Genomic DNA, 15,351 nt, shown 5'->3' with positions numbered 1-15,351 from the left:
ATTTAATTTGACAGGTTGGCATTATAGTGTTGAATGTGACATTTATAGTGTTTAATGTGACAAGTTAAGATTTTATTTTCATGTTTGACATGTTGAGATTTTGAGATTCTATGATTCATATATTTTACTGTGTTTCAGATTTTATAATTATTATGATTTATAAATCATATTTTTATAAGGATTTAATGTTAAGCCCAACATGCATAAAGAATAACCCAACTATTAAGGAAAAAAAGCCCAAATGGCTTTAAAAAATAAGCCCTTTGTAAAGAAAGATACAGTAAAAAGAAAAAAGAGTCAAAATGGGCTCAAAATGCCTTTCCTAGAGGCCCAGTAGCCCAAAATTTAGAATTTTTTTTAAAGAACCCAACCCATATATCCAAACTAACAGTAACAAGCCGCTAAGATTAACCGTGCCTTTAGTTAACTAATTCTTACCCTCTAGAAGTGAGGTGTAGTCAAGCAGAGGTGAAACTGCATACTATAGGTGGTGCAAAAAACCTCCTCAAAACCGACCACATTGCACTGCGTACAAGCCTAACTATATCATAGTAGTTTGAATTTTTATTTTTGCGAAGATAGAAGTTTGAATTTTAGATCAGTTGAACCATATGTCATTTGGTTCTATAACTTTTCCGCCTATGTAAAACACCTGTATATTTCCTCCTTTAAAGAACTATCATATACATAAATATGACCCTCACGAAAATAAGGGTTAAAAGAATAAAGCCATGGAAGCAGGAGTGGCAAGGCCACGCTCTCAGAGTATCAAATGAATCAAGAAGTGATGGTTTACAAATAGTATACACAACCATCAAAGAATTGAAAAAATTTTCGAAATTGCTGGTGTTCTTTTCAATATCAAGAAGAATTTCAACCGGAGTCTCTGAACCTGGAAAAAGTAGATGATAAGCAAATAAAACATGTCAATTTCCCAAATCAACTTTTCAATAAGAATAAGCATCAAATTCAACATGATTTTAAATCAGCTATAGTCTGTCACTGTATAACTTAAACACATCCCATTTATTGCACAAAGAAGGGTTAGTAGGGTCTGCACAACTTATGTTTTCCACCAGCTTTAAGTTGCTTTGCATAAGGGTGATAGTGTTTGATATGAATCGTGTATGCAACACAAACACCACATACTTTTTTGTAAGTTTTTATTCAGTGTAAATAGGGTTCGTGTTAAAGCAGATCAACCCACTTCAACATGATTAATAAGTGAGTCAAATGTGTCAATTTCATGTTAGGGTTGAGGGGTTTTAACAAGATCATTAAATTAATTGTGTTTGAGTTGACCCATTTAGTCAATCACTCTTACATATAGGTTGTCTTTGTTACAATATTTCAAATATAGATAGGAATCAGAAAGTAGAAACAAAAAGAAAAAAAGCAGATTACCATTGCTCTATCACATGTGAAGGGACATCCAATATCATCCTGTAAACCAAAAATCTAAGAAAGGAAATGGCGAAATGCCTAAAGCCAAGCTAGACATAAAATCATGTGCAGTATCATAATTAAAATACTTATACTTTTACTCTAGTACTAACAGAATATTAATTTTTGCATATGACAGTTAGTTAACAAAACATGACTGTTTCAAAATCAGATAAGCTAAATCAAATTAGTTTAGAGAAAATTTTTATCCAGGATAATAATTGCACTGTTGAAATCAATGCTATAGATATATCGATAATAAGGGAGGTGCCATGCATCACCTGTGATATATATTAAGAAGATATATAATTAGTACTCCCTCCATATCGAAATAGATGAGAGTTTATCGATACCACAAATTTAACGAAATAATAACAATCTTCCTAAACTACTCTTAAATGGCCAAGAAAAGTGGATTCAATTTTGAAAAAAGATGCAAGCATTTTTACTTCTTTTTCCTTCAACTATCAAAAGAAATGAACATTAGAAGTTAAATGGCTAAATGTTTTTCATTTTTGGTAAAACTCAGATATTTTGGAACAATCCAAAAAGTAAAGCACCTCATCTCTCTCAGGACCACGAGTGTAGCTTTAAGGCAATCCTTGAGAACTCATCAATAATCATGTTTCTATATAGCATTGAAATTTTGCCCACTTAATTTTCATAGCATTTTAAATTTCTCTTTTTTATAATTTTTCAACAGACGAAAAATTGCTTGCAACTTTTTAGCATGGGCTTAGTCTGCAGTATTTCTGATCATCTTATTTTATTTCCATTGACTGCATTTTAAATTATGGATTTGTGCCTTCAAATGCAATGCAAGTACATTTAATTTATTTCCATGAGAGTCTGCAGTCTGTGCCTAATTATACATGTACATATTTAAAAATCAGATAGCATCAGAAGCAGGTTGTACCTCATGATAAGATGACAAGTCCAAGATACATGGATAAACAAAGAAATATAAATGATATCATTCCCCTGCAAATAGAACTCATAAAAATAAGAAACTGAGAATAAAATATTAACATTTAATCAAGATTACTTGTACATCCCAGACAATGATCCCTGAGAGATAATTATCCATGCTCTTTCCCTTTTATGCTAAAAAAATTACCAAATTACTCCCCATGCAACCCCATTACAAGGGCACGGGCAAACTTCTGCAAACTTCTCAGCATCACTGGAGTTGACTCTTCGAGATATTAGATCATCATAAATATCTGAGCCAACAAGATTCATATTATATGACATTTGAAATTCAAATAACAGCATATGATTTACTAAAGAAGAGTTAATGAATATACCATAAACAGAAAACAAACTGTTCATGACACCTGCAATTTGCCAAATTAGAAGTAAGCCACTCTTGTCCATCCACCCAAAAAAAATAGATATTAATTAGGGACAATTTCATTTTTAGAAAGTAAACATATGAGAGGATAAGAGTATACCAATGAAGAGAATTGCATAGCGAAGAATATGGACTGTTGTTTTTTCTTGCAGAAGCCATATTATAGCAAGGAAAATAATGAATCCTGGGATATTCAGTTAATAAATGTAAAAATGAGAGCATAGAAGCCTGCAGATATCATTAAATTAAACCCTCCTAGAAAGATCACGAAGGTACTCACCAATACAAAGCCCTCGAAGTGTCCACTGTTGAACAACAGCAACAGCAAGTAAGAGTACAGAAATTAAAATCTTTTAGAGGTCTATTTAAGGAAAATGAAAAGAACGGGAAAAAAAATTAACAAACAAACAGTAGAATACAATTATCCAGGAGTTATATAGTGTATGGTTGCATGGAACCCTAGATATATCCAGGAGTTACATCTGCATTTATAACTGTCTTACATTTTTAGCAATAAAGAGCACAACCAGCAGAGCCAATATAAGACAACCAGCAGCAATTCTAGCAGTCAAGATATTTGTAGATGCGAGTATCAAGGCCATTCCCCAGAATGATGACCCAAGATCTGGAAGACAAAAAAGAAAAAAAAGAAAAAACAGATAAAAGCAATTATACAGACTATGGTTGTCACTAAGAGTTCATATGAGTCATATCAAATTGAAGACCACAAAATCAAAAGAGGATATAAAAAAGGCAGCACAGGCCCATCATGTTAATAATAAAATCTAATGTTTGAGTCTTCATGGTGTCTCTTTGACAGCTATGAATGCATGAAAACTTATCACTACAAGCACTTCCATAAAGGGGTGATGTTCCTTGCCATACGACATTTTAGATGGTGATATAACTGGAGGGTGATTAAGTTTAAATTTTTGGTATGGTACCTTAGTATTACACCCTATCACTATTCATGCTAAATATTTGGAATTTTAAAGGAAGAGAAAAAAGATGTAGGAAAGGACTTATTAACTCTTTAGGGAATATTCTATAATGACATCTTGTTTGAAATTTTCCATGTGGATTGAAATCTGATTTTTTGAGCCATTCCAGGGAATTTGACAATAATTTTAATCTCTTAAATGAAAATGTTGTAAAGTGTGCTTGAATGTGTCCACAGTTGGAAAGAAGCCCATATTATGAGGGCTCAAATTACAGCTCTTAGGAAGATCACAAATTTTGTGCTAAGAAATTATTTTGAGCTTGTTTCCTCTGTTTGTCCAGCCCCACTTTCTTTTTCCTTTCTAATTTTCGCTCCCTTAACCCTACTTGTGAGGCTGACATCTCTCTTCCTCCCCTTTTTTTTTCTCTTCCAATTTCTTTCTTTAATGAAACCGTACCCCCTGTAGGTTAGATCAGATGTAGTGACATACAATTGAACAAATATGCAGCAAAACCTAAAAGGTCCACAACTCTGCATTTGAATTTAAAGTGGACAAAGTGAGGTTCAAAAAGAGGAGAAAGAGAAAAAGATTCAAATGTATGCATGTGTACTTATCACTCACACACACAGATTCACACTGACCCTTTACTTCAATCCCTATCAATGTCTCATATCCACATCCAATCAACATAGTAGGAACTAGGAAGAATAAGAATGCTTTGGAATGAGAAATGAGGTTTTCAGGGAGAAAAGTATTACATCCTGCAGGTAAGATCACCCAATATATCCCACCACGTGTTTGTGTTACTCCACCTTCATTTGCATGAACCTGGATCCCCTCCACCTGTATATTGAATTAGATGACAAATAAATGATTGAGCATAAACCATCGCAGAAAGCAGGGAAGTATATTTCAAGTGGCATGCAATAGCATCAAGAGTTCTTTTAAAACTTGGCCTTAAAAATCAGTCATTTGTACTTCAAACTGAGCAATCATCATTACAAGGCGCAAACCTTTGTAAAATTTGAATATATAGAGTCATATAGAATTCCCGGTCCATATTTTTTAAAACAAGCAGCATGAACTTCATGGATAATAATATTTAAGATTTTGATCCAAGAGAAGCCACCAATATATAGACTTGTAAAATAAATAAATAAAAATAGAAGAGTTGCCGAAATGGTAAAAAGGTGGTGTAAAGAATGCCTTTCTCTATGGTGACCTCCTTGAGGAAGTATATATGAAGCAACCAGCTGGGTTTATTCCTCAGAGGGAGAATCAAGGCAGTGTTTACAAGTTGAAGAAAAAATTATACGGTCTCAAGCAGTCACCGAGAGCATGATTTGGGAAGTTTTCTAAAGTTTTCAAAAATTTTGGTTTCCACCATTGTTTTTTATTTTTGATAAATAGTTTCCACCATTGTTAGTTAGACAAATCATTTTCTATTCCACTTAAACACTGATGTTGGAGACATATTACTTGTGTTTTATGTGGATTAAATATTAATTACTAGAGATGACTCTGAAGGCATCACTGGATTGAAACTATTCTTGGAACCACACTTTATACCAAGTCCCTTCACAAACTTCGTATTTATTGGGGATTGAAGTTTTGCCAAGGCCTAGACAGCACATTAACTTATCTCAAAGGAAGTATGTACTTGATATCCTCAAGGAAATAGGACTTCTGGGTTCTCGTCCTATTGTCACTCCTATTGATCCTAATAAAAAACTCTTGTGAAAAGAAGGCCTCGTTTCATATCCTAGATCCTAGTTGATACTGTTAAATGGTTGGGAAGCTCAACTATCTCACCATCACAAGACCATATATCTCATATGCAATTAGTGTGGTGAGTCGAGGACTCAAGGTCCATTTGGTAAGGGAGTTTAAACTACAATTTTAAGGGTTTTAAGTGTTGAAAATTGTGGACCAAAAGAAAAAAAAAGGGTGTTTGGTAAGAGTGTTTGAAGCAATTTAGAGTGTTTAAACATTGTATTTCAAGAACACCTCAAGAGGTGTTTTCAAGTAATAGCTTTAAGTGGCATTGTTGTAATTATTTTGGAAACCATGGGACCCACATGATGTTGACAACATATAAAACACATTTTTTCTTAAAAACACACTCATACCAAACACTCAATTGTCACATTTGAAAATATGTTATTAGAAATATAGTACCAAACACTTTTATTTTTTTGTATTATGAGTATTTTAAATACGTGTTTTCACAATATTTTTTAAACCAAAGTTTTTACATCATTTTGAAAACCAATACATAAACTCTCTTACCAAATGGGCCCTCAATTTCTAAAACCCATAAGGGCCCTTTTTTTTTTGTAAGAGAACTTAGGTGTTAGTTTTCAAAATGATGTAAAAATAGTGGTTTAAAAAATGTTGTAAAAAAACATATTTAAAGTACTCATAATGCAAAAATATATATATAATATATTTGTTTAGTACCATATTTTTAATAACATATTTTCAAATGTGATACAATTGAGTGTTTGGTATGAGCAAGGTTGTCAAAATCGTGATCTGGATCGTAGGATCGCACGATTTAACGATCCCAGCTCACCAAAACGTTTAGAATCACACTAGAATCGTAAAAATGGTAGGATCGTAGGATTGTATGAAATCTTACCGATTCTACTGATTCTACCAAAACATCAGTTTTTGGTTTTTTTTTTTTAAGGGATAAATTATTGGTTTTGATGAAACTTTAAAGGTTTTTAATTTTTCTATGTTGTGATGGTATGGTTTTTTTTTTTTTTTTTTTAAATTAAATTATGTTAACCTAAGCAAATGTTTTCTAGTTTTTAGTTCACTTGTAATAAAAATGAAGGAATGCTTCGTCATTTCTAAATGAAAAATTTATACTGGCTTTGCTACATTTTAAGCTATAATATTGTTAAATTTGTTTGATCAATATACTAATTTGTGTTATAATATTACTAAAATGTTTTTCTTATATATAATTTTATTAGTATGCTTGTATTTGTATATTGATTGATTGATTTTTTTGAGCACGCTCTGTAATTGTTGTTGAGCGGTATAACTTGAATAGTTGAGTGTGAAGTTGTATCTTAATCTCTTTTGCAGCTCTAATATACAAATATACAATATCTACATAGATGATAAAATGGATGATGATGATTAGGATGGTGGTCATAAGAACCTTATAATGAGAATAATTAAATGTTTACTTCACCTTAATATTAATCTTGCTTTTGGATTTCATATTTTAGTTAGCTAGTTTTTATTTGATAACTTATTTTGGATTTTAAACTTGGAACTTAAAACTTAGAACTTGGAAAATATTTCCATATTCTTGATAAATATTTTGGTATTTGATTGCTAATTAAACATTTATTGAATTTTTTAGATACATTGGATCAAAACGTAAATATATTTGTTTTGTTTGTATAAACGTAGCGATGTATGACATGCAAATTACGTCATATAATGTAAATCTTTGTTTTTTTATGGATAAATTCACAATTTATGTGATTATTCAACATACAAAGTCATTATCAATATGTTTTTTGCTTTAAATATGAAAATATGTAGGATTTTACGATTTACGATCCGATCCTACAATTCACGATCCCACCCACCTCTTGTGATCCTACGTAAGATCTCGATTTTAACAACCTTGGGTATGAGTGTGTTTTTAAGAAAAAATGTATTTTATGTGTTATCAACATCATATAGATCCCACGGTTTTCAAAATAATTACAATAATACCACTCAAAATTGTTACTTGAAAATTGAAAACACCTCTTAAGATGTTCTCAAAGCATAGTGGTTAAAAACTCTAAATTGAGAACTATGACTCAAATGCTCTTTGTTAACCTCTCGTACCAAACATGTTTTTTTTTTTTTTTTTTTTTTTTGGAGCCACAATTTTTGGTGTTTAAACTCTGAAACTGTTGTTAACTCTCTAACAAAACAGGCCCTAAGACTCTCACATAGGAATGCTGCCATTCAAATTGTTAAATATTTGAAGAGAGCCCTAAGTCAAGGAATATTTTTAAAAAGAATGGTCATCTTAGGGTGGAAGGCTTCAATAATGCAAACTAGGTCGAACCACCTTCAGATAGAAGGTACACAACACGGTATTGCACCTTCTTGGGCAGAAATCTTGTAACATGGAGAAGTAAGAAGTAAAATGTAGTTGCTCGATCAAGTGTGGAAGAAAAATACAGGGTGATGGCACATACTGGCTATCGCTAATGAGCTAACTTGGTACACCACTTTCTTCAGGAATTAGACTTCACAGTTTCAACTCCTATTCCACTATCTTGAGATAGTCAAGCCACTATATTCACTGCATCCAATCCTGTATTCCATGAAGGACTAAGAACATTGAAGTAGATTTCCATTGTGGGATAAGATTCCAAGTGGGACCATTGATACTCCGTTTGTGAAGTTTGAAGACCAACTTGCTGATATCTTTACAAGAACATTATGTAGGAGTCAACAAAAGTCTATCTCTTCCAAGTGAGGTTTATATAACATACATGCTCCAGCTTGAGGGGGAGTGTTAGAGAGTTATTGAGAGATAATATTGTTTCTACATTTGTGCTATATGAGTGGTACTTTTCAAGAAGAGTGGAATATTTGAGTGATGAGGTGTCCCAGGTGAAGTGTCCCTATCAGCTGTTACCATCAGAATATTCCCCATCTTATCCTGACTACCCCTTTCCTGTGCAATACCATCATCATGTATTCATTTTCCTTAAACCTCTATCAATTTATTTTTTTAATAAGTATTTTCAGTATCTATAATTTAGAACAGCTAATTACTTTAGTCATATTAAGAAAAGCTGAACACATGGGTGTTGGTACTCTGGCAAGAATATAAACTACTCTACAATGACCACCAGAGAACAGAAAACGAAATCTAAGTTGAGACACAGAACATGTGGTCTAGTCTTTGCACATGAAGCAAGAAAGGATGGGGAAATGGAAGAGGGCAGGGGGGATATTGGGTATAGTGACAGTACAAGCCTGGAATAGAGCTGCGTTTTTTAGGCCATGATGGGGTGCTGCTCCCACAGGCAAGTTTTTACAGACTGAGTAGGTACTGGGTTTTAAAATGATGTTCACAAAGGGAAGCCAGCAGATTTGAAAATGCAGGGCTGATATGCTTAACCATGATAAGGGAGAAGTGATTTCATTAATAAAGCTGCCTTTGCAAATATTGTTGATAAGTTACAAAGAAAACAAGAAAATATTGGGAAATTTCTTCTAGAAGATATATTATCCTTCCCTCCCCTCAGTTCTGTCCCTGAAAAGTTATTCATTTCACAAGTTAGTGGAATATGTCATAATTAAATACTCAGGATGCAAGATTGTAGGGCATACTACTTGAAAAAAGAAACTTTGTAGCTGGAGCATTGGCTCTTAAGGAGAGGTTCCAGTTCAAAGGAAGGCTCGGTAGCAGGTAGAATACAACTCCTAAGGGTGCATTGGTGACAAATATAGACAATTTGTATGAAGAGGATATAGGAGGCTTTGGAGTTGTTACTGGAAATTCAATAAGGGAGCCTCTTTTTTGGAACTTTTGCATAGCCTGAGACTTCTATTTGAGTTCTCCACAGTTTAGCTTGGTTTGCAAATTGCCAGGCAAAGTGCCACTGAGGGGCCTGTTGTTTTCTTTAGCCAAGACAAGGAATTAAATGATTAGTCTCATTAATGACCATATTAAGGCCAAAGTTTGCATTTAGAAACCAAAGTCGGCAACTCATAACTTGATGGCCCTAGTTAGAACTTAGAAGCATTCTGCAGTTAGCTGACAACTCTGAACTTCATGCATATAAGCACATATAAAGAGAGGGAAACGCAGAGGCACATCTTTTTTTCACTTTTTGCAACTCAATGTAATAACATAGGATGAGTTTTTTATCTTTTTTTTTGGCTTAAAAAATTTGTAGTGAGAATCAGGATGTCATTCAGTACACAATATGTGTACTGATATTGACAGCCTCAAACCAAATTACAGCAAATGAGAAAATCTAAAAAAGTGGATTAGGAATGGCATGGTAACACAACCATTCAATCAAATAGGACACGCAAAAGTATCAACTTCAGCTCCATTTCCATCGTGCTTCGTTCTAAATCTTCAAAGGCTCACTCATTACATTTCTTCCAAATATTCTACATAAGTCATAATGGGACAGCTCCCCAAATGACACCAGAATCACATTTGGCAAATCCCCTATTACAGCACACCAACAACTCAATCACTTTTTGTGGCACCACCCATTGCACCCCCTAAAAAATAGAAAACTAGAGAACACAGCTCCCTTGCAAACTCACAATGAAGCAGTAGCAGGTGGTCAACTCTCTCCCCACTTTTCTCAGTCTATTTTAGTTTTATCTTTAATTAAATTTTCCTCTGACCAAGAAACAGGCAGCGTAGTATAACACAGGAGTCAATGGGAACAGTGGGTGAATCCTCTCAATGTAGCTTAAAGTTATGAACAAATTATCCAATTTAACCATTTGAATTGTACTTAGACAATGCCAATGAGCTCTAACTCAAAAGGCACCTCCTCCCCATGTCAAAGTAAGGTAGTGCATTCAAAATCCACTGGATGAGTGTTTAATTATCAATTAAAAAATTAGGCTTAGATTATGAACAAGTAAAGATTATAAAGGTTAGCCACAAGTTTTAGGCTTTTAGAGGCATACAAAGGCCCTGCATTACCTGATACACAATTCTGGTAGGTGGAGTCGTGTATCCATGGTTTACTCCCAAGAGGTGGGTCCAAAGGGCCTTGCCTTGGTGAGGTTCCACGTCATCCAAAAAATAAAAATAGCGGCAAACAAAAAATCAAGATTCGTTATGTTAGGAATCAAAGGCCGCTAATAAATAATACTCCTAGAATCACTCTAAAGCCAATGCAGCAATGCACAATTTCCAACTAACAACAATTTCAGGGAATTAGTCTATACGTGTGTTGTGGTGGGTTTAGGGCTTGAAGAATTTGAAGATAGGGTCATGGAGTTGTTGTTGTGATAGGAATTAAAAGATGGTTTGATGAGTTATTTGATGGTTATTTGTTAGAAGAAAGCATGTGGGGTTTACAATTTTTGCTAGGTAGAAGAGAGAGCTTGAGGTTGCATGGAGGAAAAAGAGAGAACTTTATTGTGTTTACAGGTTGCATGAACAGCACCCATGAACAGTATCACAAGAAAGAGAGAAGAGAAAAGGAAAAAAGAACACATAAAGTCCAATATGCCGAAATCCTCAAAAACACTCAATATTTTTATTAATCAACTTCTCTCTCTTTAAGTATATTGATCACAATTATATATATAAGGACTCTTTCTTGTACTAGTACTACTATGATTCCTAGTTTAGTAAACTAAAAACCCAATAAAATACTAACTTGGACTCAAAGAAAGTAAAATCTAAGATATTTAGGATCTCCTAGAAAATTCTAGGCTCAACTAAACTACTAAAATAATTTGCAGGGATTGCAGAAATTATAGATTTCCTGTAAATATAAAATTGACCATAACTTATTTAATAAAAACCCAAATTAAAAAACTGTTTTAACCTACAAGTATAACAAGACCTTTAAAACCACATAATTTTCACTTCAATGGACTTCACACATGAGCCCCGTAAAATAAATCTTGCATAGTTGTGAAGTAGTAACAAATTAATCTTCAATGGCTGCATCAAATTTAAGTACTAAAAAATATTTCTAAATCAAGGTTTCATATCTGATCGGAAGTGGTGAGACATAATGCTTATTAAGCTTTGAGAGAACATATAATTTCTTATTTAAGTATGCAGGGTTTCATTCGAGCCATCTGAACATATGATCAAAGCATAACAAGTTCTACAAAAAGCTTCTTACCCGGCCACACGTGAGTATGCAAGCAACTGCATGACTTGCTTCATGAAGGAACACAGTGATGAGCTTAAAGGGCGTCAATAGTACTGTCCTCCATAGCTATAACAACGGAAACAAAACTTCTTCATCAAAATACTAGTGGATCAAACAAAGGCCAGCACATTCAAACTCAATAAGAACTATAAAAAGATTAACAGTTTTTTCAGCAAGATTAATATAGTGCATATACCCAAATAGAATATGTTGGAAATTCTCTCAAATTCCTAATTTGACTTGGTTATTCATTTTGAGTGAGGAAGGAAAAATAATTTTTTGTCAAGCTTGTTAAAGAAGTAATTTTGTATCCCTTCTCCACCAATGAATAAGTGTTGGTGCCTTCTATATATGCTATACTATAAAGGGCTCAGTAGTTTTGGCTCAAGATGACCGTCCCATATGGGGAATAATATGGTAGTTCTTTTGTGACTGAAAGATGCCTACATTGAAGCATACACATTTTGTTGTGTTTAGTTTTTGGGTTGAAAGATACCATATGTGAGTCGAGAGTTTGTTTCTAAGTTGGTATCAAGAGTTTGTTTTTGGTGTATTGGGATTTGGATTAGTTTGTGTGGATTATGTAGTTTGGTTGGAGTTTGTGAATGATTGTGAGTATGGTTAGTGAGAGTTCACTTTAGTAATTTATTTCATAGATACTGGTTATTGGTTGCCATTGATTGTGGATGTAGTTATGAAGTTGGCCAAAACATGTTAAAATTTGTGTCTTTTGGGGATGTTTTTAATTTCAACTAGTACCAAATTACAACAAAATGGTAACAAAGAAAGTTTTTTTCCCCTTCTACAATATACATTAAAAGACATTTTTGAAAGTAAACTCAAAGTCATCTCAAGGAGTTTCCTTTTAACCTAATCTTGTGTAAGATGTGCTTGTGGTGCGTTTAAGCTTGTATTAGGTTGATTGATGACAAAGGCAATTTGGGTTGAGGAATAGGTGAGATCTTTTGAGTTCTGTAGAAGAGATATGATGGACCATCCCTTTCCCACTTTGGATTAACTATAAACAATATTACTTTAGGGTTTAGACACCACAACAATATCGATTTTCTAAGTACTAATCATACCAATCTTCTCTTATCATATTATTTACCAATTAAAGCCATAACTTTTTACCCCCACTATTCTAAACATCTAAACATAGACCCAATTTCCACTATGCTAATTAGTAAAATCTACGCGACAAGAACTTTATTCAAAATCATTTGCAACAACCTTAATCTTACACTGCTCAATTTCATATTGAAATTGAGTCAACCCTTTTCCTCTTTGGATCAACTATAAACAATATTACCTTAGACACCACTACAATATCAATTTCCCAAGTACTAATCATATCAGCCTTGAATCTTACCAAGTTATTTACCAAATAAAGCCATAACTCTTTACCCCACTATTCTAAACATCTAAACCTAGACCCAATTTCCAATATGCTAATTAGCAAAATCTACATGACAATGCTTTAGTCAAAATAATCAATATCTCGAGCATTAACAAATCTCCCTTAATTGAGGCCAATACAACTACCTGGCTGAGTTGACAAGTGCTGTTTGTTCTTCAAAACGACCATACATAACAAACCCAATTTTACTTTTTCTGTTTTCCTTTCTCGAGAATCAAACAAACGCTAAGCCAAGAAAGAAAGAAAAAAAATGTAAGAGAGTAAAACAAAGCGTACCGCGAGGATTACAACGGTGAAGACACCAATGGTGGCCAAGAACACGACTTGATCGTGCTGGCAACAGTTCTTGAGCTCCCAATTCGGCATTATCTCTCTGCTTTCAACTAAGCCAAAGACCAAGACAACACTAGAACAACAAACAAACAAAAAGAACGAGTTGGGTTTGGGAGCTATGAAAGGGAGAGAAGAAGTGTAGAAAGAAAAAAAAAAAGAGAAACTGCCAAGAACGTGAGACAGAGAGTTGTTATTGGTCTTGTTTGGACTTTGTCTGAATTTGGTGGGGTGGGAACGTTGTAGAATGGAAATGTCAATGACCCAGACCCAGTTACAGTTACGTGTTGGAGAGAGAGTTTGGTTTTATCATTTATCAACTCATTTCGGGTAAAAGACGTGTTGTTGATTCTTGCTGTTCTTTTGTGGAGTTTTTTATACATTTTTTATATCACTTTGTGAACACATTGCTTTTTAAGGTTTTCTCACTTTTCTGTAGATGAGTTGTCTTTTTCTATTTACAAAAAAATAATAATAAAAAATAAATAAATAAAACATTTTTCCTACTTAAAAAATTTTAAGTTCTTTATTCGATATGGAAAAAGTAGGGAAAAAATTCAATAATTTACTGATAACCAAAAAAAAAAAAAAAAAATTTAATTTAAAGACAAAAAATGTAGAATTTTCAATAATTTAAGGGACGAAAATAAGTTTTTTAAAGTTTAAGAACAAAAATGAAATTTTATGTAAATTTTAGGGGAGAAAAAAAGGGTTAAATATTGGGTTTTTTTTTTTTTTGATGGAAATTGTGTTTGTTGATTTGGTTTGGGGTGATCTTTGTCATTTTTGGGTCCAGAGCTGGTGGGTGTGGTGGGTTTAACACTATATTTTATTATCATCCAATTGAAACACATCATATGTCATAGGAAATTTTACATTTAACATGATTTTGAAAACATTTTCGTTAGTAAGCACATTTTTGAAATTATTTTGTAAACTAGCATCTTGAGTCTGTGAGACTCAAGTTCAGTGACAAAACTTGAGCCTTTGAGACTCGTGTTCTAGTGCTAGCACACGCTGATGTGGGACAATTTATCCTCATGAAACTCGAGTCTCTCAAACTCGAGTTCTATGGAGAAGAAAGAAGAAGAATGAAAAAGATTTGGAGAACAAATGTAGAGATTGAAGAAGGAGAACTTTGGAGAACGGAAGAGGTCAGGCAAGTCAGAGGCTTGAGATGCTAGTTTGCTAAATAGTTTTGCAAATTTGACAACTAACTAAAATGTTCCAAAAATAATGCTAAATGCAAAAAAAAATTCCCCATATGTCAATTCATTAGTGAAGTGTCCAACTCCCCCTCATCTTCAATAATTGAAATCAAAATAGGGATTCAAGAGGCCAAAAAAGAAAGAAACATGGATTAAATAGGAGTTAGAAAGATAATATATTTTAAAGGATTGATTATCTTTATATTAGTAGATTAATACTTCAAACAGAAAATTTTCAAGGGATAAAGATATTCAATATTTTATTTTATTTAAAACCCTCAAACTTTGACCTTAACTTTAATTAAATCATGAAGATTCAATTGCACTAATATTGATTTTAGAGTTTAATGTGAATTATAACTAGTATTTTGGCTCCAAAACCTGCTTAAAAAAGGACTAAATCAAAATCAGGCAAAAAAAGAATCTCAAGATTTAGTAAATTCAGGGCTTTGCTTTGCAATTATCCTCTAAAGAATGCACTCTAAACCTGATCCCAAAAGCTTCCAAGCACAACAGATTCTTATGATGCAATGCTAAATTCAATAGAATTTAGTTTTTTATATATATTCAATAATATTTAATATCCCTAGACATATTACATAATAAAAAATAAATAAATAATCGCCTGCACCTGATGCGAGTTTAAGTACCTGTCAATGCCACAAGGATGATAGATAAAAGTACTAGATTAATTACTTTTATTAAAAAGATAAACAAGAATGCAAAGCATTTCAATATCGAATTTTATGTT

General features: G+C 33.2%; 1 protein-coding gene across 2 annotated transcripts; it reads right to left on the bottom strand.

Moving 5' to 3' along the window:
• Nucleotides 1–617: 617 nt before the first annotated feature.
• Nucleotides 618–13,743, bottom strand: LOC126713879 (uncharacterized). Of its 2 annotated transcripts, XM_050413805.1 has the most exons (11): nucleotides 13,339–13,743; nucleotides 11,613–11,708; nucleotides 4,497–4,581; nucleotides 3,301–3,422; nucleotides 3,078–3,102; nucleotides 2,898–2,981; nucleotides 2,751–2,780; nucleotides 2,561–2,666; nucleotides 2,360–2,424; nucleotides 1,405–1,443; nucleotides 618–892 (listed from the first exon to the last, which is right to left on the bottom strand). In XM_050413805.1, exons 1-9 carry the CDS (start codon nucleotides 13,426–13,428, stop codon nucleotides 2,361–2,363), a joined length of 702 nt encoding a protein of 233 aa, XP_050269762.1. In that variant the 5' UTR covers nucleotides 13,429–13,743; the 3' UTR covers nucleotides 618–892; nucleotides 1,405–1,443; nucleotide 2,360. The 2 variants fall into 2 exon arrangements, with proteins under 2 accessions (XP_050269762.1, XP_050269761.1); XM_050413804.1 differs by lacking the exon at nucleotides 1,405–1,443.
• Nucleotides 13,744–15,351: the final 1,608 nt, after the last annotated feature.

This window comes from Quercus robur, chromosome 2 (assembly GCF_932294415.1).
Source record: "Quercus robur chromosome 2, dhQueRobu3.1, whole genome shotgun sequence".
Taxonomy (NCBI): Eukaryota; Viridiplantae; Streptophyta; class Magnoliopsida; order Fagales; family Fagaceae; genus Quercus; species Quercus robur.
The sequence above is the reverse complement of the archived record's forward strand: the minus strand, read 5'-3'. Positions and strand labels throughout refer to the sequence as shown.